A 26609-nucleotide genomic window follows, 5' to 3' on the forward strand; every position below is an offset into this window, starting at 1 on the left:
CTGAACTCATCATAGATCCCTAATGCAAATATGAAACAGTCCTACATGAAATATACTAACAAGATCCTAATATGCAATGCAAACTACATGAACACTCTTTTATTTATTTTATTTTTTTGTAAAGATTTTTGCAAAAAAATTTAAATTTTTAGGTTTTTCTATGCCATAGATGAAATGCAAGTACTAACATGATTATGCTAAAAATTTGAAATAAGAAAACAAAACACAACATCAAATGTCATCTCAAACCCTCCCCCAAACTTAAATTATACAGTCTCTTGTGTAAGAGAAATTTGAAGGAGGATTTAAGAATCAAGAAACAACACAAAAACAAAAAAATGCAATGTTATATACAAATATAGAGTTGGAGTATTACTTGGGATGGGCTAAGGGTGGGATTCATTTGATATCCACCAAGTGCTTAAAGGACCTCCATGCTACCTGACCAACCATAACACTAAAGAAAACAAGATCAAAATAACAAGAAACTTAAACCAATATGTACAAGGATACCTTTGGGACTTCCTCCCAAGTGAATTTGTTTAAAGTCTCTAAGCTTGATTTTGCATACTTCTTATGCTTTTGAAGGGTTATAGAGAGGTGATGAAGTCCCCTTTGTTCTTAAAGATTCCATTGCTCCTCTTATTCCTGGGTCAATGCTAAAAGAGTTGTGTCTGCTAATAATACTCATACCTTGCCATGCTTTCTTTGGAGAGGAACTTCTCACTCTACCATGAAGCTTCTTGATTTGCCCCCTTATCTCCTCATCCTTAGTTGTTAAATCCCTCACTAAATCATGTAGAATGTTTATAGTTTGAAGCTTAGACAAACCATTGAAGGAAGGATTTCTTGGCTCTTGTTGTTGATGAAGCTTGGGGATGAAGTCAGGGCATTTTGGGTGACTTGGTACCACTCGGTCGAGTGACCTAAGGTGCTCGGTCGAGCAGCAGGTCGAGTTCTCTCTTTTTACCTCATTCACACCCTCAAAGATTTCAGACTCAGTTTCATGACCTTTCTCTTTATTCCTGAAGGTTGTCCATCAATAGTTGGCTTCTTCTGCTCAAGCTCTTTAACTTGTGGCTTATCCTTTATTTTAGCATCTTCTAACAAAGGTTCATGACTCAAGAGCATCATTGCTTGCTGATCAATAGAAGCCTTGTACTTTTTCAGCATTTGCTCTTTAAACCGTCCTGGAAATGGCAAAGGTGGTTGATAGGGAGGAGGAATGAACCGAACCGGCTTGCTAGATTCTTGAGCAATGACTCGATCAGGCACTCGACCAGGCACTCGACCATGTGCATGGTCGAGTGTATGGTCGAGTTGTGTCTCAAGCTCAGTTATCTTCTCATTCTGCAGCTCTGGTTGAAGAAAATCCTCCCCAACTTGGTTGTCACTGTCCTCAGTGAGCTTTGAAGGTAGTTCTTTGAGGGAGATAGCTTGGGTAGTGGCATACTCCTTTAGATTGTCAATTGATGTCTCATTGAGTTGTCTAGAAGAAGAAGATTCACTCTTGCTCTCAAGGTGAAGGATTATGCAAATTAAAGCTTCAATCTTGATATTAAGGGCACCATATGTGGAGTCTATCTTGTTTTTCATCTCTGTGAGCTTCTTACTTGTTTCCATATCTCCATTAACTTGGCCTTTTATGACCTGCTGAAGCATACTCTTCATCTCTTGATCTAGAGCAGGAGTTTGTTGGAGTTATTGTGGAGGATAGACTTGAACCATAAACTTCTCATCTTCACAAACAACAAGTACTTGCTTTTGTTGGGTTAGAAGTAGTTTATCTAGCTTCTCAAGCTTCTCATCTAAGGCTTGTAGTTCCTTTATATGCCCTTCCTCATAAGCAACACCTTCTCTTAAGCTTCTATCATATTCTTCACTATAATTGCCATTGGACTGAGCAAAGTTCTCTACTAAGTCCCAACCTTTATCTACATCTTTATTCATGAAGCTTCCATTCGAGGTTGTGTCTAGGAGCATCCTGATCTTGGGAAGAACACCTCTATACAAAGTACACAACAAATATTCCCTGCTAAATCCATGATGTGGGCATTGTCTCTGATAGCTTTTGAAGCGCTCCCATGCTTCACTGAAAGATTCACCATTCTGTTGGAGAAATCCTGAAATTTCATTCCTCAAATGTGCAGTCCTTGAACTAGTAAAGTATTTTGCAAGGAAGACCTTCTTACAATCAACCCAAGAGGTGATTTTTCCAGAATGTAGAGTCTTCTCCCACTGATGTGCTTTATCTCCTAGAGAAAAAGAAAACAACCTCAGCTTCAAGGCATCCTCACTGACTCCATTTATAGTGGTGAGGCTACAAAGCCTATCAAACTCATCAAGATGGGCAAGGGGGTCTTCAATAGGCAGTCCATGAAATTTGTTGCTTTGAACCCTTGAGATAAGACTACTCTTGATTGTGAAGGTTGTGTTATGGAGAACAGGAGGCACTATCCCATATCTATGAGTATGAGTAGTGGGAGCATCACTATCACCAATCTTCCTTCTCATTTGAGGTTCATGCAGATTTTGTGGAAGTTCCATTTCCACCTCTTTTCTGTTTTTTTGAGACTCTGAGCAGGTGCTCGAACAAGCACTCGTCCGTTTGCTTTGAGGTACTCGACCGAGTGCCTAGTCGAGTGGTACCTGAGAATCAAAACAGAACACCAAAATAACAAAGAGGTGAGTAATAGAATCAAAAGTAACATAGATTAATCTTGAAACAATGAAATCTCGACTGGAACATATAAACACCCTAATGGCAACGGCGCCAATTGAAACAAGAATTTTTCTATCTTAACCTATGAATGAATGAATGGTGCAATCAAACAAACAACCTTAGGCTAAGATGATCAAAATGTATGCAAGGTGTTTCAATACCCTTATGATGTTGTAGCATAAAGGATGTCAATCCATAAAGAGTGTGATATGTAAGCAGTCAAGATGTGATCAATGCATTCAAGTTAGGCCAAATATAATTATGATTTGTTTCTAACAACCTAATGACAATAATGAAATACAATGAACTAAGGCAACTTAAGACAAATGCAATAAACAAGACTAAGCAGAATTAACTAATAAGCAGAAGAAAACAGGAACAGAACAATGCATAAGCAAGAAAGTAAAATAAAGCTCGACCTAGCACTCGGTCGAGTGCATGGTCGAGTTGACAAGCGAATGAACAGAAACAGAGCAAATAATGAAAACAGAGCAAACAACAAGCAATTAACAATACTTAAATAGGGAAATCAATAAACAAAGAAATGTCTTAAGAATGGATTCATGGGCTGGACTCAAGCTAAGGTTATCTAAACTAGTCAACAAACCTCAATCAACAATGAGCTATCTCTAGACAATGATCTTCTAATACTTGTTAATTTATTCTCATGACAATAACAATCAAGCTTAGATATTCTTAGACCTAGTTCTCACTAGCTATTACATATAAAAGCAGACATTAAACAACTACATCATCAATGTCAAAAATCACTTTAAACATCTAATCTCTTAGAATGCTTCATGATAATCTCTAGTATTAGCCGTATCTAACAACTTAGATATTGGTGTGATGCTAAGAAGCTTAAGATCTATCCTTACCCTCTCAGTATAAGAATAGCATAGAGCATATCTAATCTAGAAGAGATGTATATACAATCAAGCTTGACCAATCTAAACAACCATAACCCTTATCCAGCCAAATCCATCCCTAAGATCCTAAGCCACTAATAAGATCTAAAAATCCTCATGAAGAACACAAATCCATAAAATGATGATATAGACATGGATGGATAGATAATGATGAGATGAACAATTTAATACAAAGAAGTGAAAGAAAATACTCAATAGATTTAAAGTTATGAAGGTTACAAATCTATGAAAATCTAGAAAAAAGATAAGAGATGATGCAATAAAGTAAAAGCAGCTAAAAATGGCAAAAACTAGGTTATGAGGTGTCTACATGGTCTCTATGGTCTCCCCTTTTCGGCCACAAGTGTCAGCACATATATATAGTAACGAGAGAGAAGCCCTATTTAGCTAGAGGACAAAACAGAGATTCGGCTGGAAGTGCTCAACCATGTGTTCGGTCGAGTGCATGGTCGAGTGGTTGGTCCGTCACGTAGCTCGAGTCTTCAAATTAGCAACCTCTGATTGCCTTGAAACCACCAGCATTAGCAAGTTAACTCAAGTTCCTACAACTCTCATGAAGGATGCGGAAGCTGAATCGCAACGGAAGATCTTAATTTGGATCGATTTTTGAGGAGCCCGTTATGAATCCGACCGAGTACTCGACCGTGTGCCTGCTCGAGTGTTGTGGTCGAGTTGCCTTGCGAATCCACTTCCTGATACTTTCAGTCCTCTTGTTTAGCTCCAGAAATAACACCAAGTCCTTCCTTACTCTTTTAGAGATCCATAACACCTAATAATACTCCAAATGCACAAATGTATGCAATGCATGCTTCTAAACATCTTAAGTGCATATTTGGACATAAATGACTATAAAATCTAAGGAATCATTTCTATATGATGCAAAACATGAACTAAACAAGGCCTTAAATATAGTAAAATATAGTAACATCAATGATATATTTGTTTTAAAAAATAGAATCATCCTAAGAAGAAAAATGAAGTATAATGATTAATAACAAATTAATATGGTAAATTATATATCAAATCTTATATGTCCTTGTCAAAAAAAAAAAAAAAAAAATCTTATATGTCCATCTTGATTGGTTATTCATTTTTTTTGTAAACTAATAATGTATTTTTGCTCTTATAAAGTAATTAAATTGCATAAATTAATATTTGATATTAGTATAATTTTTTGTCTTCAAAATCTATATTTGTAATGGCATTTTGATGTAATTATTAACACTCTAAAGGTTATAATCAAAATGTATTTTCGTAATCTATATATATAAAGTTAACTTTTCTCTCTTCTCTTTCTTCCACATCATTATCCACCTAATCAATATATTTTTTTTACATTAAAAAAATACTATTTTAAATATTCATTAATTACTTATTTATTATTTATAACTAATAGTACTAAAAATAAATAAAAAACGAATTAACTAAAGTTAAATAAAATTTAAAATAGTATAAAAATTAATATAATTTTTTTTAGTAAATAATAAAAATAATAACTATATAAAAATGAATTAAGTAAAATAAATGTAAATTTTAAAATATTAAAAATAATACTATAAATTTGTTTTAATAATAATTTTATTATTCAAATTATAACCAACAAGTGATCATATTCCAAAATTTATAATGGATTAATGAGTTTTAGAATGGAAGTAAGATTTTAATGTCTGCTGGAGTAAAAAAACAATTTATGTAATTGTATTTATAAATCTAAACAGAAAAATAAAATTGAAGTGGAACATTAGTTTATTTTTAAAATTCTTTCATATTATAGTGACATATTATTGACATTGCTATAACAAACCAATTTAGAGTGTTTGTAGTTTCTAACTTTAATATCAAGTTTCAATACTTTAAAAATATTTCAAAAAAGATTATTTAAAGTTTATTATAGTATATAAAATTAAAAAAATTCAACAAAAAAATATGAAATTGAATTTAAATATTCAAATTTTGACCCGTTACTCAGTAAATTTTTTAATTCAATAGATAATATTTTCAAAGAATAATATTAACAAAAATTGAATATTTTATAGATTGAATGATTTATATTTATTTTTAAAATTTTAACTTATGGTATATCCGGAAATAAAAATATTTTTTTATTATAAGAAATAATATGATATTTTTTTTCACAAAATAGACTCATATATAAAAATGAGAGGTGAATTATAATAATAATTAACAAATTAATATGTTAAGTTAGATATCAAATGATTTTATTTAATGAATAATTTAATAAAGGAAATTAATATGGTAACTTAGATGATATCAAATAATTTTTTAGAATATTCTCTTTAATATTTTTGGAAACAATAAATCCAAACTATACAAATAATATAAAACTTAATGTATAACGTATTTGTAACAAATTTATTAAAATTATATAGTCTACAAAACAATGTTGTGTACTTCTGTTTTATTATATAGGGCGATATATTAATTATCATATAAGTTAATATAATTTTAGTGGAGCTAACTAATTCAATTGCCTAGTCAACTAATGAAAGGAAACATACTATGATTTTTATACGTGTAATAGTCAATATTTATAAAATTACGTAAATGCATAATCATGAATTTAAACTATTTCATTTCTCATCCAAAATATTTTTTCATTTTGAATATTTAATTTATTATAAAAGAGCATAATTTTTTTTAGATGATGAAAGACAAATCAAATAAAATGTAGGAAAAATATATGAAGTAGATTTATCAATTATATGATAGTAAATTTTATTATAAATAATCTTGATATCTATTTTTTTTTGTGGCAAAAGAACTTAGATATAATTAAAATACATGTTAAGTGTACTAACTGTGTAGAGAAATACGATTTTTGGAATTAAGATTGACATAAATTTTAAAAACTTAAAATAAAAGTTAAAAAAAAAAACAAAGTCAAAAATAAAGGAGAACATGTGTCACACTATCACCAAAAGAAAATGCCAAATGCAATGTTGGAAAGCGTTAGAAAAATACTCTCTCATATTTTGGTAAATCTAAGATCCATTTTAAAACTACTAAATCAGCCAACACACACGACGAAATAGTGTAATAATAATAGAGAAAATGGAGAAACGAATAGCACATCAAAAATCCTTACAAAACTTGCGCTGAGAAGACATTGTCTCTATACACATACCAAGTTTCTATCGATGCTTCAGAGTTCAGCTAATAAATGCTTAAGCATTCCATAGCATAGATTCTAAGGCAACAAGTTTTATATGTCCATGCAGCGAAAAAAACATGCAAGACGAACATGCTTATCATTTGCAAAAGTATGCAATACTTAGTTTTTTTACATATGAAGCATCATCTATTTGCGTGTGAAAATCTTGTGTGGTTATAGATTTAAAAATGGTTCAATTCATATGATATAGTTATCCTTAAGATTGTGGTCCTTGTGTTGAGACTTGTTCTTTGGAAGGAAGCTTTGTTGTACCCCTGGACCGTAGTTCATTCACGATCACAGTGAAGCTTGGCCTCTCTGATGGTTCCGCAGACCAACATCTCTCCATCAGCAATTTCCAGTCCATGTCACAGAAGTCAGGAATTGGCGGTCGTAGCGTATTACTAACTATACCACCTGCTTCAAATTTTTGGTTAAGAAAATCCAAAATAGAAACAAAGCAAACCCGTAAACAAGTATTATGTAGAAAAGGTTTCACCTATGATCGCCCCGTAGTGCAAGTCGGCGTAAGGTTCTTCACCGGTGAAGAGTTCCCAGAGCACAATTCCAAATGAAAACACATCAACCTATAGTGTCCAGATTAAGGCTATCCGCTAGAGAAGCAAATACATTATACAGACAAATAACCAAGTAGGTAAGAGTTGATTAGTTCACAAACCTTCTCAGAAACAAGGCTACTGATTCCATTTAGAAGTTCTGGTGCCATCCATGGGAGTGTTCCTCGGACACCACCCGATATTAATGTCTGACATTTTACCTTCGAGAGACCCAAATCCCCAACCTGAAATGATCACAAACTTCTATCAGCAACTTAAAGGGGAAAGATAGCACACACAACCAAGTGGAATGATTTCTTATATGTTTTCCTCTGTTACGAGAGTGTGAACTCTACTCAGAACTAATGCTAAACCTTATCTATGCATACAAAATAATAATCCTGAATACCATTACTTGATTCCTCACCATTATCCCTTCTGATTATGAATCTCATGTTAAGAGTTCGATGCATATAGACAAAACTATTTAAAGAGACGAAATATAAAACTCGAGTCAATCTACCTTGCAAATTGGGCGATGAGGATCTCTGAGATTGACGAGTAGGTTATCACTTTTAAGATCAAAGTGTACTATATTCTTTCCATGCAAATACTCCATCCCAAAAGCAATATCCATCGCGATCAGCAGGCGCTTGCGCCTATCAAGATTCCTGAAAAATAAACCATTACAATTAATGGCGTTCTTATAACCATGAATCCATGTGTCAACATAGCTATGAGGAATGTATACATACGATACCTCACATTCTTCTGCAATGCATTTCGTAAAGAACCATTAACCATGTACTCTGTAACCGTTGCCACAGAACCTCCAGGTGAATCCAGCACAACCCCATAAAAAGCAACGACGTTAGGATGATGCAAGCCAGCTAGGTTCTGTGCCTCGTTCCAAAAGTCATCGATCTGATAATTTAAAGATAAGATAGAAATCGTTATGAACTATTCAACATATGTCTAAACATGTTTTTAAAAAGCATCATCAGCTGTACTGAGACAAACCATTCGTTCTTGCTCAGATGGTTTGCCAGCAAAACATCGATCATTGATCCGTTTGATTGCAACATCAGTGCCTCGCCATTTCCCATGATAAACTGTCCCAAATGTGCCAGATCCTAGTTCTCGCAATTCCTCAAGGTCGATGTCCTTTATAATCTATCAAAATATAACATATGATTCTCACAATTCCTCAAGGTCTCTCTCCTAATGAACGTAAGTGAATTAAGAACAAGGTGTCAAACCTGCAACTGATCCAGAGAATCAGAACCAGAATATCCTAAGTACAATCTTTCGACAAGCTGGTTCCTGATATCCTGAGAAACAATAATAACAAATTCATCACTTCTGAAGCGATACGAAACCTAACGAAAGGAATGACAAAAATAGTGAACAGTATGCGACAGACCTTGAAGTGTGTGGACTGGTGTTTTATTTCATCATTACGTGAAAATTGACCTTTATCAGAAGCATACTCTTCCACGTTGATCGGAGGTTCATGATATGAAGGTGTACTTGATTGTAAAACAGAAGCAGCCACTCCTTCAGCAACATTCTGAAGTTCTTGTTTGATGTGCTCCTCCTCCGAGCCTTGCAGAAAGAAGCAAAGACCAATCAACAGATAATCCTCAACGATAATAACATTAAAAAAAAAAAGTAGAAATGGAGTCATGTATAACACAAAAAACACCTTTGAAAGAACTAAGTAGGTTAGGTTTGGTATCCTCCTTTGAGTCAGTTTGCAAATTCCATGGGCCCGGGTTGCTAAAAAATGACGATGACTCTTTGACGTCTGCACCGCCAACACTAGATGACAAGGATGATGGTAAATTGGCAGCACCAGGATGTGATGATAAGGACGATGGTAAATTAGCAGCATCAAAGGAAGGTTCAACAGCGCCATATACGGGGTTGCAGGACTGCGCTTCCAGAGAACCGAACTGCTGACCTCCAACCAATGATTGTAGATACAAACCAGGATTACCTAATAAGGGTGACTGTGTTGGCGCACATGATGTATTAGGTTGAGATTCATGGCCTGGAAGAACGTCTACTCTTGTTAGTGTCTCATTTGAGTCCGTGTGACCAATGTTTGGACTTACTGGAAATTGACCAGAGGTGTCATGTAGGAACATATTATTCCTTGCCGTTTGTTGAGAACTGGTACCCATAATATCTTCTTTTCCAAATTTTTCAACTGGTGAGACGAAATTCTGACAATTGGTATATGTCTCAGGAGCATGTATGTTAACATTATCCATCAATCCTCTTGGTTGGTATTGGCCATATGCTACTGAAGGGTCTACAGGGTTTTGCTGCTGTCTAGATACTTGAACTTTTATCGGAACATCTCTCACAATCTCATTGAGTAGAGGTTCAATTGTCTCGACCTGAGCACTCGCAACATTGGCTGTACGTAAAGTATCTCTGTCTTGATGACCAGAATGATTGAGGAAGCTTTGTTGACCCGTAAGATTATCCATCTGTTGGATTCTGACGATATCATCTGGATGTGAAGCAGGGTAAGATGAGCTCACATACGGTACAAACATTGTAGAGCCATCATTTCTCTCCCGTATGGTGGGATCAGAATGCATATGAGGCAAAGAAGTCTGGCACATTTGACAATCATCTACCCTTTGAAAACTTTCAGGCATAACTACTTGTTGATGCAAAACTCTATCAGGGAGAACAATATGTTGAGATGGTGGAACCTGAGTCCCACCATAACCGCTAGTTGGTATACCAGGAGCAACCGTACCTTGATATGCAGAGTAGCTCGGCTCTGTAGGAAAAGGGACTAACTTTTGAATCCCCACATTTCTTTCAGCAGGAAAGTTCCCCAACATGGTTTCTTGGGTTTGCATTGCCGGGTTAATCAAAACTGGTGTGACACCAATCTGAGCATTCAAGGGAGCCATTGTCATGTGAGCAGCAGGAAACAACTGGTGTGATGAGACATTCAAAGTACTTCCTTGAAAAGGTTGTTGGGAGAGCAAAGAGGTAGTACTTGGCAGAAACTGGTTAGGTGAATGAACAGAATCTGGTTGTCTTAAAACTTCTAACCGAGATTCAACATACACCGGTGAATGATGTTCAGATGGCGTAGCTATGGGTAGCTGCTGGATCTTACTAGCGTTTGCTTGCTCTGAAACAGTCTCGAGCTGAGAAGAATGAAACGGATCAGCTGGAACATTCATAGGTAAAACATAAGTAGACGAACGCGGATCAGGAGGAACAAGTCTTGGTACAGTATTCACATAAGTGTGAGGTGAAAAGGTACACGAGGTCTGGGTTGCAACAAACTCAGTCTGACCAAGGCCCAAGCTATCAACAACGTCCACGCCACTAAAATCAGAATTCGGATTAGAACCACCACTAGCAACACTCTCCTTACTCGCAACAACACCATTCACAGCCTCTACAAATCTCTGCCCAATGTCAACTCCATCCCCACCATACTCCGCTACTTCAAAAGTATCATCAACCTCAGACGAAGAAGCATCAAACAAAAACACTCTCAACTTCCCAGAAGACCCATCTGAAGATCTCTCCACCAACTTATCAAACTCTTCCATCATATTATCAATATCCTCATTACAAGAAACAGAGACCAAAGCATCAAGCTCCTCATCAGGAAGCTGGTACTTGATAACAACAACAGGCTGACCATAAACCTCGATCATCTTCTGCTCAAACTCATCAAATCCCACGTTTCTTTTAACAGTAACGATCCTTGTCTGACCACCAACGTATCGTAACACCCCATCGCTTGGTCGAGGCATTATCTTTCCATTGTAGCTACACAAAAACTTCAACTTTTCCCCATCTTCTTCACTATCTTTAATTCCAAGATTTGGATTGTTCCTATCTATACTTAACTGTTCACTACAGTTGTTACTTTCTTGAATAAACCCAAACCCAGTAGTGATTCCATCAGAGACACACTTATTACCCAAATCAGAGATATGATCAAACCCAGAACTGGGTTCATGTGCCATTGTTTTGTGAAAAAAAAAGCGAATTTGAAGCAGAGATACGCAGATAGAGTTGATTTCTCTCACCTGGTCAATCTTGAAGATTATTTTCTTCTTATTCGGGGAGGAGGCAGAGGGAGTCGCTGGAGTTGATGGAAAACGACGACGTTCTTCGGAGTTATCAAACTTGGATTTTCTCAGTTGAAGCAAATTTAGTTTTCTCGGGGAAAGGTTTTTTTTTAAGGTAAACACGTGAGAGAGTGAAGAAAGATGAGAAGGGGCACGTGGTCTGGGCTCTTGGTCTCTCTGGCCTCATGCAAAAGAAGAAGAAAAAAAAGGTTGCGTTTGTTATCCAAACTGTGTCAGAGAAAGTGTAATGCTCCATCACTCGACATGTTTTTTCTTTTTAAATAAAAAAAAATTAAAAGTTCAAATAAAAAAGTTTGACACATGAGAAATTGTATGAAGAAAATTGTCAAATTTTGGTTATCACTTGTTATCTCTCTTTTAAAAATCTCTGCCTACGATTGATTACCCTCTCTAAAAACTCTCTCCACCTCAATTAATAATTAATTCCCGCTTAGTATTAATTATTTAATTATATTTGTCTAATTTAATTATAATCTATCTAACCCGATTACTTACCATTTAATTTTGCATATAGTAATTATTTTTATAGTCAAATATAAATCAAATATGTATTTTTTTTGTTATTTAAACATTTAAATTAAGAGTTTATGATGTTTTACAATAATTAATGTACAATTTTTTAATGAAAATCATAAATTCTTTTTTTTGTGTCAACCATTGGGCCAACTGACCGGGTGTGATGGTGCCTTGTACATTAAAGACTTACCATTGACCACTGCACTAAGGTCATTTCACTAATAAATTTTCTTTTAAAATTACGTTTTTATGTGTTTACCGTAATTTAAAAAAAAAACAATACTATAATTTTATATTTTCTTTAATATTTTTATTTAACATAAATATAATTATACATATATTTAATACTATATATTTTGTTTTGTTATTAATTTAATAAAATAACCCTAAAATTAGTTTTCGATTAATTCACGTTTAATTTTTGATTTTTTCTTTAGACGCTAGGCCACCCGACCGACGCTTTTTTGCATATAACATTTGACGTCAGAACATATAAAGTCAACAAGTAAATCTAAACAGAATTTAGAAAGCATATTACTGACATTGACATATATCACGAAAACGACATCGCTTAAAGCTCTTCCGTGTTTTTCTTCTTTTTGAGTTTTGACCAAAAAAAAATCTGAAGAATTTGTCTTCCCCTGGTTTTTGATTATTATTATATTTCTGGAAAGGAAACTTTTCCAAGAAAAAATCTCTCTCAACAAAAGCCGTCTTCTTAAGCGAAACAACAACAAACAAAAAGTCACGAATTCGAAACTTCCTCGTCTTTGTTGTTGTTGTTGGTTACCATTGAAAGCTTTCATTTTTTTCTCCGTTTCTCTTCACGAAATCTACTCGCCGGATTCTGATTCCTAATTCTCCGAGCTTCACGTATCATAGTTTTTTTCTTTTGATAAATTCGTGTTTCAGGTACGTTCTCGATTTTTTTTTTTTTTTGTTTGTGTTTCTGATTCATCAATGCAAAAAAGTCGTATCTTAATATACTTTGTTGTTGTTGTTTCTTTGATTTGGTTTTATTTATATTAGGAAGAGGGCATCATATAGTTGTTGGGTGGTGCAATCAATTCACAAGTTCTTTCCAGGAGACTTTTTTTTTTTTGGGTGATGAGATGTTGAACACTCTAGGTTTTGGAGTGATTTTTAGTTTTTTGATTCTAGGAGTTTGTGGATTTAATGGTAGAGGAAGGTATATGGTGTTTCTTCAATGAATCTGAAGGACCTCTCGTTTCTGTGAAAGACAAGATTTTGTTGTTGGAGATTACTACTACTCATCTCATTCGTCTTCAAGGATTTGCTTGGTTAGAACTTTTTAAGTGTTTTTTAGAGATTTCTAGTAACCATGGATGGAGAGGCTACTTCTTGGATTAGGAGAGCTAATTTCTCTCATACTATTTGTTACCGTATGATAAGCTTAGAATCAAATCCAGATAGGACTTCTGGATTGAAAAGAATGCCTCTGAGTTCACCTTCTGATTTGAAATCACTTGTTGGAATTATTTCACAGCCAAGTTTGAGCTCCCCTAGTGTTGTTGTTGGTGGTGGTGGTACTGAGATACAGAGGAATCCACTCACTAATAAGAAGAGGTCTGTTTCTCCCTCGCCTCATATGGCTCTTCCTAATTCTTTTCAGGAAGCCAAGTCTGATATTAAGAGGTTTTCTACTCCACATCCTATAAGAATGGAGTCAGAAAAGGGAATTAAGGCCAAGGATTCCTCTGAAAACAAATCTTTTAATCTACGGCCTTTGTCACACTCTGGTCCTATTAGGGATCTTAGTACGTTGAAAATTCAAGACAGGGCAAAGAGTAAGATAGACAAGAGGTCTTCAAAGTCTGTTGACTATAGAGGCTCTAAAGTTAGTTCTGCAGGAGTGCTTGAAGAATACCTCATTGATGCGTCTAAGGTGTCTTATGGGGACAGGTTTACGCACGGGGTATATAGCCAGCTTTACCATGGAAACTATGAAGGCAAAGCTGTTGCTCTAAAGATTATCACAGCGCCTGAAAATAGCGACGACAGATTCTTGGCAGCTCGTTTAGAGAAACAGTTTACAATGGAAGCCACGCTTTTATCTCGACTTAGCCATCCGAACGTCGTTAAGGTGATTCATTTTATGTTGTATTATGTCAGTTTGGTTGTATGAAATATGATTGATGCCATTGGTGTGTGATTATTTTCTTCTGATTGATGATGTCCTGATGCAGTTTGTGGGAGTCAGTACTGGAAACTGTATCATCACGGAGTATGTACCTCGAGGGTCATTAAGATCATATCTGCACAAGCTCGAGCAGAGATCTCTTCCTTTGCAACAGCTAATCGAGTTTGGTCTAGATATTGCGAGAGGAATGGAGTATATTCACTCAAGAGAGATAGTTCATCGGGATCTTAAACCAGAGAACGTGTTGATCGAAAAAGACTTTCACTTGAAGATTGCTGACTTTGGCATAGCGTGCGAGGAGGAGTACTGTGATGTTTTGGGTGATAACACTGGAACTTATAGGTGGATGGCACCTGAAGTGATAAGACGGATACCACATGGAAGGAAGTGCGATGTTTATAGCTTTGGACTTATTTTATGGGAAATGGTAGCTGGAGCAGTTCCATACGAGGAGATGACTCCTTTCCAAGCTGCTTTCGCAGTCATGCACAAGGTAAAATCATTCTACATCTGCTTGTATATGATAGAAAGCTATAGAATTGCTGTTGATTTACACGAACTATGCCTAGATTAGGATTTGATTATAGAACAGAAGACAATAATCTGATGACTAAGTTAGAGCATTATTGTTCAGTTTGTTCTAAAACCATTTGGAATTTGTGTTGATATTGGCCAGAATATTAGGCCGGTGATACCAAAAGATTGTCCAACGGCTATGAAAGAGCTGATCGAGCTATGTTGGTCGTTGCAAACAAACAAGAGACCAGAATTTTGGCAGATTGTCAAAGTGTTGGAACAGTTTAAAAAGTCTCTTACAAACGAAGGAAGACTCACTCTTTTACCGAGCCAAATCTGTCCAGAACTAAAGAAAGGTCCCAAATTCTGGATTCATAAATTGGGATCAATCCATCATCACCACAGCGGTGGCGGCAGCACCAGCACCTTAGGCTCAGCCTTGCCTAAGCCTAAATTCGCTTGAAAGACTCTGACTGACTCACATTTTTTTTGTGAATAGGAAAAAAAGAGCCAGTGGTTATGTTTTTGTTTATAATCAAGGGTCTCCGTCTTACTTTTCATTGGGTTGGCTTCGTTTTTGTTAAGTCATCTCTTTCATGTTTTTCTTGAAATTGATTCGTTTTGTTTGGAATTAAACAAAGGCTTTAATAAGATTTGATAAAGATACCAATTGGATAGATCAAGAAAACAGCAGTCGCAGCTGCAACAGGAGCTAAATATGCAACAGCTTGTGTCAGAAGAAGGATAGCTATACTGATTCGGTAGACTCTAAAAATACTTAAAAAAGATGAAGCAAAGAGATAGATATTACAATAATGCGCACAAACTGTTCGACGAAATGACCCTAAATTAAAACTAAGACACATACGCTTCTTCAGACGCCGGTAGAACCAAAACCACCTTCACCACGAACCGTATCATCCAAATCTTGAACCTCTACAACATCAGGAGTCACAATCTTCTCAATAATCAACTGAGCGATTCGATCACCCAACTTCACATCAAACTCAACATCAGAATGATTGAACAAAATCACACCAACAGGTCCTCTGTAATCAGCATCAATCACACCAGCTCCAACATCAATCGAATGTTTCCAAGCCAAACCAGATCTCGGAGCGATCCTCGCGTAAGTTCCTTCGGGAACAGCGATGCTTAGATCCGTCGGGATAAGCGCTTTACCTCGCGCCGGGACTTTCGAATCAGCCGCGCTTGAGAGATCGTATCCAGCGGAGAGAGATGAGCCTCTTGTTGGTAAAACAGCTTTCTCTGAGAGTTTCTTCACTTTGAAGAATGGTGTTGATGAAGAATCTCCATGATGGATTCCGTTTCGATCGAGCTTTTGGATTTTAGGTGATGGTTCGTTGACGGCGTCGGAACCGTTGTTGATCTTCGTCTCGACACAGGCCATTGTTGAAACTGGGAAGCGAAGTGTGGTGAAGCGTTTGCTTAAAGAGTTGCAGAGAAACCCTAATTTCAATTGAGGTCGAGTTGTAGTTGTGGTGGCGGTGGTGATGAGGAAGAGGCGTCGTAGTTCCGCCATAAATGGAGTGAGTGAGTGAGTGCGTGGCGCCAAAATTTCCCTCCACCCTAAAAAGAAATAGAAACTTAATGGGCTTTTAACCAATTCATGCTTTTCGGCCCAATAGACCCAATAATTGTTGTTCTTCCTCATAAACCCTTTTTTTTCTTCTTTGGACCTCATAAACCCTAATTTCATTTTTTTTTTTCTTGAATAATTTCGAACACTTGTCGATTCACTGGTTATTGTATTGTCTTTTCTCATGTATTCTCTGTTACTCCATGGAAGAAGGTCTGTGGAGTTGCAGAAATGGCATAATTTAAGAGTTTTTACAGTGAGCATTGTGCAAAATGCATTTGCTTTTACCAACTCGTTCTCCTCTGCAACAGCTGGGGATGTGAGTACTACTTTTACAGTCTCTTATCTGGTGAAATCATTGGGTTTAACTACAAGACTCGCTGAATCAATCTCAAGGAAGGTCAGTTTCGAGGACAAGGCTAATGCGGATTCAGTTCTGAAGCTGCTTAGAAGCCATGGGTTTAAAGATTCTCAGATCTCCACGATTGTTAGGTATTACCCAGAATTGCTTGTAACTGATGCTGAGAAATCACTTCGTCCGAAGCTCCAGATTCTGCAGTCAAGAGGAGCTTCAAGCTCTGAGCTAACAGAGATTGTTACCAAAGTTCCGGCCATCTTGGGAAAGAAAGGTGAAAAGTCTATCAGCTTGTACTATGATTTCATCAAGGGCATTATGCAAGGTGGTGAGAGTTCTTCCAAGTGTGAAGATTTGTTATGTCATTCTTTGGCAGAGGGTAAGAGACAGAACAAAATGCGAAATATATTGGTTTTGAAAGAATTGGGAGTGCCTCACAAGTTGTTGTTTTCATTGCTCATCTCTAGTTCTCAACCTGTTTATGGTAAAGAGAAGTTTGAAGGAACACTCAAGAAAGTTGTTGATATGGGTTTTGATCCAGCCAAAGCTAAATTCGTGGAAGCTTTGCGTGTAGTCTACGAGATGAGCGACAAAACCATAGAAGAGAAAGTCAATGTCTATAAAAGGTTAGGCTTAAGTGAAGTGGAGATATGGGCAATTTTCAAGAAGTGGCCTTTCTTTTTGAAATTCTCCGAGAATAAGATTATTCAGACGTTTGAAACACTGAAGAAGTGTGGTCTGGTGAAGGAAGAGGTCCTTTTGGTGTTGAAGACTCGTCCACAATGCATACGAGCTTCAGAGAAGAAGATATTGGACTCTATTCAAACATTTCTAGACTTAGGGTTCAGTAGAGATGAGTTCAAGTTGATGGTTATGCGATATCCTAACTGCACTGCGTATTCTGCAGAGATGATGAAGAAGAAGTTTGAGGTTTTGGTGAAGAAAATGAATTGGCCACTAGAGGCTGTGGTTTTGTTCCCTGCGGTACTTGGATACAGCCTGGAGAAGAGGATTGTGCCGAGGTGTAATGTAATCAAAGCTCTCATGTCAAAGGGATTGATTGGAAGTGAAAACCCTCCGATTTCATCTGTCTTGGTGTGTACTGATCACATATTCTTGAACAGATACGTGATGAAGCACAACAAGCTTGTTCCTAAGCTTATGGCTATCTTCACGAGAGATCGTGTCTCGTAGTTTCGTTTTTATTTACGAGTGTCTGTATCTGAAACCCATTTTTTGTAGTCTCAGTTCGACTTTGGATCCGAGTGGTTTTTAATATACAATCCAATTGGGGAAATGAGTTTTACCATTATAAGAAAATGCAATAGTCGTAACAAATAACCACTATATTTGGGTCAAGAAACTGCATTAAGTTTAAGACTTTGTCAGACAGTAAATCAACATTGTTAATGTGTTATAGGGATTTGAATTTCAGGTTATGTGACAAACATCTCGAGTCAGTTTCATATTCAAATCTTACACTCCAGTCACATACAGACTAGCCGCAAAGACAATGTCACGTTTTATAGCATTTGAAGCCATATCCATTTTCTTGTGTAATGCCGAGTTCCCCATAATGGCGGCAGCGTTCTTGAACTCACGGCATGTTTCGTCCAATCTCACAATGGTCCGAACTATCAGACCTTCAGGGACATCAGTCAGTTCACATATCTCTGCGAATGGAGTCCCCTGCAAAAATCAAGCATACAATATGTTTAAAAGATGTGAAGTGTGAAATGTATAAATTACCGTGTTTTCTAGTAACAAACCTTTGCCCATTCATAGACAACTTCAACCAGACCAAATTTGAGATTCTCCTGGGCATATTCTTCAGGGTCTATTTGCAAGTTGTACTGAGCTTGAAGTTCACCAAGTCTGATTGCTGTATCATAGAGTCTATGCAGAAGAGGGTCAATGATTAGATTAGATCGATCAGATCAGATCAAAATTACTGTTCGTAGTTACGAGAAGGGAAAGAGTGGCCGTAACAAACCTTTGTTTAGCTTTAGCTAGCTTAGGAGTAAGTGAAGGCGCTGAAGTGTTTTTCTGTTGGAAGACAAAGGCAGACATTATAGCCACTGCTTCTTCTGGTTCTAATTCTTCGAATTGATTCTCAAACAGACACACTGTGCATATCAATTCTTCCCCAGAATTCATCTCGCAAGCGACACGGCCTTTGATTTGAACAACGAGGTCTTCATCTATACACCCAATTTCCTTCAGAACGTCGATCTGCAAGAAGAGATTAGAGCTCTACATATTACTCTAAATTATCATACATAAAGAGTAAACAAAGATGCATTTGGACTTTCTCATTTGAATGTACCCGGCCCTGAAACGCAGGCATCTGTAATAGGGCTTCATCAGACATTTGAAATTCTAGATCTTTGAGATCCTTCTTATGCTTCTTAATCTCCCTAGCTAACTTCATGTGCTCTTCCAGTTTGACACAACCGTGGCACTTATTCGCGGACATCTTTTGCAACAGGCTGGTCCATTTATAGTACGTCTCCACAAGCTCAGCATCTTTCAGCTTCAAATCTGAAATGGAATCATGAAATAAAATTTAAGGGAGAAATGATTTTGCAGCAGGGAAAACCGAAATAGGGATATAATTTAGTTAAAGAACCTTTTATTGGGTCTAGAGCAGGAGGATACTTGTTTCCATTTGATTTCAGATCCAAAAGCTGTTGAACCGTCTGAGAAAAAGCTGCCTTGTTCCCATCCTCGAGTAGACGAAACTGATCAATCTTTATCTTGCTATCGCATATGCACAAGAATTCTTTGTTATCAAACCCTTTAACCTCGTAACCTACACCAGCAGCGACTCCATGGTACGGGAGCTCTATCTTGATCACAACGGAACCTTTACGAGAGCTTGGCTTCGTATAAAATTCTTCTTCAAAACCACGTTTTGACTTGGGCGCAATAAAATAACCTTGAGAGGGATCTGAGCTTTTCTTGCCAATGCTGACCATATTTTTCTCTGGTGGCGGTATTTCAGATTTTATTACCAAAATAATATATTGTCTGTTATTGTTGGAAGGTCCCTTCAGAACGACTCCCAGTAAATTGTCTATGCCCTGTACAATAACACACATGAGCAACCCATTAATGAATCAGAGAAAAGACAGACAGGTGGAGACTGGGTGCTCACCGTTTCAGGTTTCATGACCACTACTCTTCCTTGTACAAGAAAGTTCTGGGCATTAGGAGACTGCATGACTGCTTCTGACATCTTGCTGTTACATTCGTCTGCTTCCATATACAAGTCATAGTAATCTTCAATTGCCGGTTCACATTTAATACATCTGGACGAATAAATCTATAGGTTAATTCGACAGTGAAGTTGAATGCAGAGGTAACATAAACAACACAACAGAATCAATGGATTTTTTACAATTCTACAGAGAGTACAAAAAACCGCGCAATCACTCTGAGTACGAAAATTAAGTAGGTTTGGCCTTACTCGATATTTTTGACTGGTAGAGCACGTTTTAGCATGAGAAGCTGCTGTTTCTCGGGCAATTTCTTCTGGGCATGGAATTCAGCAAAACTTCTTTTCAGCATGTCCTCCACCTTACAAAAACAACCATTTGAAAATTAGCGAGTCAGAAAACACCAAGAGAAAGGCCTGTTAGCAACACATATGGCAGATCAATGGTCCAGACATTTGAGATACCTTCAATTCTTCAACACGTAAAAGATGGAGGATCATTATGTAGGTTAGTCGGAACTGAGATTCTAGTCTTGTTGCGCTTCCAACAATTATACGCCTCAGATCACTCTCATCTGGAACTTCATCGCGACACATGACAACAACTGTGCCAGTTTTGTCAAGTCCTCTTCTGCCAGCACGCCCTGCCATTTGAGTGTACTCTCCAGGAAGCAATTGTCTAAATTCCTTGCCATCAAACTTTCTCAAAGCATCAAAAACGACCTGTAGCATAAATCGAGGAAAGATAAATTATAGGTAAACTTCATAGAGGTTATGCTTATCAAGATACCCACATTTGTTATAAAGAATACGATCCAAAACAATATCAAACTAGCCTCACCGTTCTGGCTGGAGCGTTAACCCCCATGGCAAATGTCTCCGTTGAAAATAGCACCTGCAGAAAGATTCAAAAGATTACCTGAAGCAATGATGACAATGATGTCCACAAGGCAGTAACCAGAAGCACGGAAAACTATTAACTTGAGCATTGTATTTATCGTGTAGGCTCAGAAAATAGCACAAGAATAAAGCCTAAAATTTTGAGCATACCTTAATAACACCACGGCAAAAAAGCATTTCAACAACTTCCTTTACTATTGGAAGCAGCCCAGCATGATGAACACCTATTCCTCTATGAAGTAAGCTTTGGACTCTGAGGACCTTTAAAATGTATTCCCCCACAGTTCATGAGTAGGAAATCAAGGCAACTCTTTAAATTTATAATGTTAAAAACCAGGAAATTTTATGATAGCCAACCTGAGGTAAATTCCTATCAGACCCTTTCAGTCTTGAAAAAGCTTTATCGCAAAAGACACGGATTTCACTTTTCTCAGAACTACTAGTGAGGTCAGTCCCAGTCAAAGCGTCAGCACATCTATCACAATAATTCTTCGAGAAACAGAAGACAACCACCTAATGGGAAATGAAAATAAAAGGGTTAGACATAATGACCAGAATTGACAAGACAGTAAATTTAAATATAAGAAACGAGAAGCGACATCTAACATACAGGTAATAGGGACTTTTTTGAGAGCTTGTTGATAAGCAGTAACCAATTTGAAGCTGCTGATCGTCTAAAAGCCCCATTGTTCTGACTGTTACCACTATAAGAGGATTTTCCCAAATCTTTTGCACTTGAGTGTTTATTCTGCTTGCCACGAGAATGAGCTTCATGTTTCTGAGATTTGTTCCCATCTTGATGAGCTGAAGATCCTGTATGCTGTTTAGGAGCGACACTAACTGCATTTGAATTCTTCTTCTTTTGTGAATCTTTAGCATCCTTTATCCCTTTAGGAAGAAAAACTTCATTCTCACAAACTTTGTAGAGTTCTCCAGAATAAAATAGGCAGTGCTCTAGGGGAACTGGTCTTTTTGTCGTGCTGATATTAAAACCCATAAAATTAAGAAATTAAAACTTCAATATCAACCATTGAATTAAATGAACAATACTTTAACCAGGATATATTAAATCTCACCCAGTAACACGTATCTCTTTTTGTTTTGTTCGGCCAATCCAATCAGCAAATTCAAATGTATTTGGCACCTATAAGAAATTATTCATGTTATAAGTTCAGAGGCATATGGGGAAAAAAGAATGCAAAATAATGATTGAACCATGAAGCCATATATATCTCCATAGATGCTAGAAACTGGTGGATTGCGACCAAAAAATATTAGATCACCTATTCCTTTCAAACTCATCTTATGTGAAAAGTCATAGCCAAAGATTAGATGCAAAACAAACACAACACCACCTGAAAGAACTAAGATTTTCTAAACACATGCATATAAAAGCATTGAGTAGTACCGTTGCAGAAAGGAGGACAAAATTTATATGCCTTGGCAACATGATGATAACTTCTTCCCAAACAACCCCTCTCTCTACGTCATTGACATAGTGAACTTCATCAAATATAACCTGCCAGTCATAGGAACATTAACAAGGACACGCGATTGAAGTTTCACACAGAGCTACTAAGGCTGCTTAGAAATGGAGCGATTTGGGCACACTATTAAACACATAAGAAAGTAAGACATCAAAAAGCTCTTTTACCCATTCTATATCACGTATGATATCGGCACCACGATAAAGCATTGACCTTAATATTTCAGTAGTCATGATCAGACAAGATGCCTCTGGCCTTATGCTTACATCGCCTGTTAGAAGTCCTACGTCAAACTTCTCACAAAAATCTCTGTATTTTTGGTTACTGATGGTTTTAATTGGAGCAGTATAAACAGCTCGTGTACAATGCTGAACACAGAAAAAAATGATCAGCGAACAGAACAAAGAATATAAAATACGAATGCAAAGATGTTTTTCATAATTATCTACCTTGGTGGCTAAAGCGAATGCATATTCTGCAACAACTGTCTTCCCCGCTGATGTATGAGCAGCTACAAAAACAGACTCCCCCTTCTCTAAACAACAGATAGCCTGTAGGCATAAGACACTTAGTTATTTACCGAAAATCCACATATAAAAGACAACCAAGCACATTTCTCAAACGTACGCAAATTTAAATTGTCAAGGGAAATACCTCCTTCTGAAAGTTGTCTAATTCGAATGGGAATTCAATCGCCATGTCAGGAACAAGCTCATAAAACCGGTCGGCAATGTCTTGGCTATCTCCTTTAGTGGCCCATCCCTAGAAGAAGAACGCACCCCAAATCACGTTTATGAGAAGGGAAAATGAAATCTTAAAATACAGAATCCACATTCTTACCTCTTTCCGTAGTTGTTTATTACTGTTCCCAGTGATTGCCTCTTCCGTCAATATTGCTGTTTTTGCTGATGACAAAATCTCATCCAGCACAGTGGCGTCAGTCTCTATTCCCTTGTTGGCTTCATTGCTTTTGCTCGCTATAGCTTCAGGTTCAGCTTCTGCCTTTAGAGACTCAGATTCAGCTGTATGATCTACATGACAGTATTGAATATCAGAAAAGCAAATCAAATATATGTGAAAACTATAGATGTTGAACATGAACGTTTAAACAACCATCTCTCTCAAGTTCGGAGAAAGCATCTTCTTCCCATGCCTTCTTCAACAGATCATCAAACTGAATAGACAACGTACTCTGGAGGTATTCACAATGCACGGACAGTTAAAAAGAGTTATTGCCAGAACCAAATGTAAAGTAATTTTATGTACACCAGTGAAATTGATCTACAGACCGACTTTACATCTGAAGCATTGCTATGTGAACTCTGATCCTCATAAACGTTCCATGTTTGGGGATATGGCTTTAAAGTAAAAAAAAAAAGAAAACAGGAAGAATCAATCAACACTGAATCATAAGGAATTTACAAAATTTAGATAGTGATACTATAGGATAACATACCATCAGATCTCCAAGATCTAAACTCTGCTTAAAACTAGGAGGAACGGTTTGAACAGGACCCCCATTGAGCAATTCCTGTACCCATTGGCCACTAGAGACACCCTCTGGAAGGACTCTCTCTGAAGATTGTGAATCCTCCAAGCCACCTGGACGGAACGGGCGATTATTGACACTTCCTCTCAGAAAATCCTTCGGAGGTCCAACCATTCGTGGAAAAAATCCAGAATCTTGATCTCCGTACATTTGTTCTGATAAATCCACCTAAGATAATATGACAATCCATTTCTCCAACAAGAGTCAGAAACTGAATGCTAATAGCAGGTCATACTACTGTCTAAATGAACTGGTTTATTTAAGATAATTCATGTTACCTCCACTGATTTTGGCTCCCATGCTCTGTTCTCAGTATCGTCTTTTTGACGCCTGAATGGCAACTCCCAAGTGGGAAGCACAACGGACCTTGGCAAAGAGGGTTGAAGTGGCACCTTCACCCTGGAAAACCAATCAAACTCCCACTGATTCTCAGCTTTTTCAGCAGAAAACTGATCCGGTTCCAGTCTTGGTAGGAGATATTTCTCCTCGATATGTTTCTTTATTGATTCTTTTGTTTCTTTGGCAAAAGCAGGAGGCTGAGAAACACGCATATACGCAAACATAACATAAGCATTACCAAAGCCATAAAGCTTTACTAAGAACCAAGACTTTGTCTCCTAAAACTTAAAAACACATCATCAGTGTGCAAATCTAAACATGTAAGAGCATCTACCATTGGATACATTAATATGTAAAAATAATCTGTAGCTTCTCATGTCACTAATAACTACCACTGAACAAGAATTTCCAAAGATCATTGTATCCATTAGGATTGTTGAAGAAAACACTAAGTAAAATTCACACTTAGACTTAGCTAACTACAAGACAGAAACGCGTAGGTATTAGCAAAACGAACTAATTGAGCATACCAAACGCATCAAATTGCATTAAAAAATAAAAATCAGCGCCTAAGCGAACCCAATTTTTGAAGACGTGATCAAGTTCTAGCCACTCTAAATCAGAAAACTCACGGATACGAAATCTGGAAGTGAGTTCACGGCGTCGTCTCTCTCCGCCGTGTATAGAGGCTCAACGCGGAGGTGACCACCATGACCGGAGAACCCGACACGGAAGGCAAGTTCGTTGCCTGCTTGGACTCTGCTCATTATGCTGTCCCTCTCTATCTATCGTTAACTTCTTCGCATTCCCTTTCCTCGCCGTCTCTCGTTCCGAAGTATTCAGCGATCGGTCTCGGGAGAATCCGGTGAAGGAACAACAATTTAGATTTCTCTCCGGTTGAGTTCTGCTGCTATGGAACGCCGTGTCGTTTTACTGCTAAAAGTTAGGAATGTGTGCTGTCTTTTATTTATCTTATTATGGGCTCTGATGTAGGCCGACTTGCTAACAAACTAGTTATTCTTCCCTTATTTTTACACCGTATGCCAAAGTTAACTTTTTATTTGTAAGATTAAATCTTTGCCATTTGAATAAACATCCATCATTTCACGTGTTTTGCCGGTGATTTAATCTTAAATTTTCAATTTTGTACAGTAAAACCTCTATAAATTAATACTCTGTAAATTAATAAACACTATAAATTAATAAATTTTGATGGTCCCAAGTCGGGCCAGTGTAAAAATTAACAATATTCGATAAGATAATAATTTTTTCGAAATCTCCTTATAAAATATGGTCCCAATAATATCATAAATTAATAATTATGTAAATTTATATATATATATATATACTGATATAATAGTGTATGTTTCTCCTAAAACACAATTCTATAGAACAATTGTAATGTTGTATTTTCAACCTATAATAATATCTCTAAAATATTTTATAACATGTCATACAAATAATTAAAATTTAAAGTTTTAATTTTTAGATATGCATCATTTACAATTTGATAATTTGACAGATAATTAAAATAGGAGAATTGATATTATTATTCATAGATTTGAATTTATGTGTCTCATGTGTATAAGTCAATTTGTCTATAATATTTGTAATTTATTGTAAATAGTGCTTTCTAAATATTACAAGTTCAATTCCTAAACCATAAAATTTATAACATCCGAAAGTTTAATCTTATTTTGCTATAGTTGTTCCAATTCATAATTTTTTAAAAAATAAACAATTAAAAATATATCTATAGATTAATAATTATTAATTTACACTATAAAATAATAATTATTAATTTATAGATAAATTAATATCACTATAAATTAATAAAATTTCTTAGTCCCAACATTATTAATTTATAGAGGTTTTACTGTATATCCTTAATCTAAATTTAAAATAATATGTATAGTTTTGCATAAACCATCTTCCAACAATATCACTTTATGTTATATTTCTTCTAATTTTGCTCTGATCATATAATCAATTTTGACATTGTATTAATTTTACAGGTTCTAAATGTAATAAGTTATATGATGGAATGAATTGTGATCTTCAAAGGAATGGGTTAAATATATAATATCAAAATTATATGATAAGATGATTTAAAACTAATATAACATATCAGAATTTTAAAATATAAAAATATTCAAAATTTCTATGTAAAATAAAGTTCAATCCGTGTTCTAGCATGAGTACTAATCTAGTTTAAATATTATATTATCTCCAAGAATAATTGAGATCAACATAGTATTTGATCATTTATATACATACACCAAAGTTATATTTCAAACTGAAGTTCAGCTTTATAGAGTTGGATTCTGCTTATTCAGTTAAGTATCAGTCAGTTTTTACATATATGTACAGAACTGAGTCAACTTACAAAGTAAACAATAGTCAAGAAGAATGAAACTCAAGTTAGGGTTTAAGAAAGTGAAAAACCA

At 36.3% G+C, this 26609-nt stretch overlaps 4 protein-coding genes, 1 non-coding gene and 1 pseudogene across 7 annotated transcripts; 3 read left to right on the forward strand and 3 right to left on the reverse strand.

The window, feature by feature from the left end:
* The first annotated feature begins 2038 nt into the window (after positions 1–2038).
* Positions 2039–2144, forward strand: LOC147945935 (small nucleolar RNA R71). The gene has a single exon (XR_015597850.1). It is a non-coding gene; the product is annotated as a small nucleolar RNA R71 (small nucleolar RNA).
* A 4757-nt stretch (positions 2145–6901) lies between these two features.
* LOC104780499 (RAF-like serine/threonine-protein kinase 20) lies at positions 6902–11932 on the reverse strand. Of its 2 annotated transcripts, none has more exons than XM_010505002.3 (9): positions 9086–11932; positions 8804–8985; positions 8640–8711; positions 8401–8553; positions 8141–8304; positions 7904–8051; positions 7503–7625; positions 7323–7410; positions 6902–7240 (listed from the first exon to the last, which is right to left on the reverse strand). In XM_010505002.3, exons 1-9 carry the CDS (start codon positions 11394–11396, stop codon positions 7041–7043), a joined length of 3441 nt encoding a protein of 1146 aa, XP_010503304.1. In that variant the 5' UTR covers positions 11397–11932; the 3' UTR covers positions 6902–7040. The 2 variants fall into 2 exon arrangements, with proteins under 2 accessions (XP_010503304.1, XP_087366445.1); XM_087510319.1 differs by having other exon boundaries at positions 7323–7358; positions 9086–11684.
* A 707-nt stretch (positions 11933–12639) lies between these two features.
* Positions 12640–15385, forward strand: LOC104780502 (serine/threonine/tyrosine-protein kinase HT1). Its single transcript, XM_010505006.3, has 4 exons — positions 12640–12950; positions 13068–14142; positions 14246–14692; positions 14876–15385. The coding sequence occupies exons 2-4, from the start codon at positions 13381–13383 to the stop codon at positions 15176–15178; spliced, it is 1512 nt and encodes a 503-aa protein (XP_010503308.1). The 5' UTR covers positions 12640–12950; positions 13068–13380; the 3' UTR covers positions 15179–15385.
* Positions 15369–16258, reverse strand: LOC104780500 (deoxyuridine 5'-triphosphate nucleotidohydrolase pseudogene; annotated as a pseudogene). Its single transcript, XR_015596827.1, has one exon. The product of XR_015596827.1 is annotated as a deoxyuridine 5'-triphosphate nucleotidohydrolase pseudogene (transcript).
* Positions 16259–16436: 178 nt separating this feature from the next.
* On the forward strand, positions 16437–17967 carry LOC104780503 (uncharacterized). Its single transcript, XM_087510320.1, has one exon. It carries the CDS (start codon positions 16500–16502, stop codon positions 17862–17864), a length of 1365 nt encoding a protein of 454 aa, XP_087366446.1. The 5' UTR covers positions 16437–16499; the 3' UTR covers positions 17865–17967.
* Positions 17968–18019: 52 nt separating this feature from the next.
* Positions 18020–25263, reverse strand: LOC104780504 (DExH-box ATP-dependent RNA helicase DExH11). The gene is made up of 23 exons (XM_087510318.1): positions 24795–25263; positions 24102–24359; positions 23731–23991; positions 23564–23632; positions 23388–23466; positions 23115–23305; positions 22929–23036; positions 22724–22825; positions 22442–22642; positions 22196–22306; positions 21864–21931; positions 21398–21767; positions 21145–21300; positions 20938–21048; positions 20729–20782; positions 20353–20610; positions 20140–20249; positions 19828–19981; positions 19300–19753; positions 18997–19211; positions 18664–18902; positions 18440–18566; positions 18020–18359 (listed from the first exon to the last, which is right to left on the reverse strand). The coding sequence occupies exons 1-23, from the start codon at positions 24927–24929 to the stop codon at positions 18147–18149; spliced, it is 4044 nt and encodes a 1347-aa protein (XP_087366444.1). The 5' UTR covers positions 24930–25263; the 3' UTR covers positions 18020–18146.
* Positions 25264–26609: the final 1346 nt, after the last annotated feature.

Source organism: Camelina sativa, chromosome 4, assembly GCF_030686135.1.
Source record: "Camelina sativa cultivar CO46 ecotype springtype chromosome 4, ASM3068613v1".
In the NCBI taxonomy this organism is placed as follows: domain Eukaryota; kingdom Viridiplantae; phylum Streptophyta; class Magnoliopsida; order Brassicales; family Brassicaceae; genus Camelina; species Camelina sativa.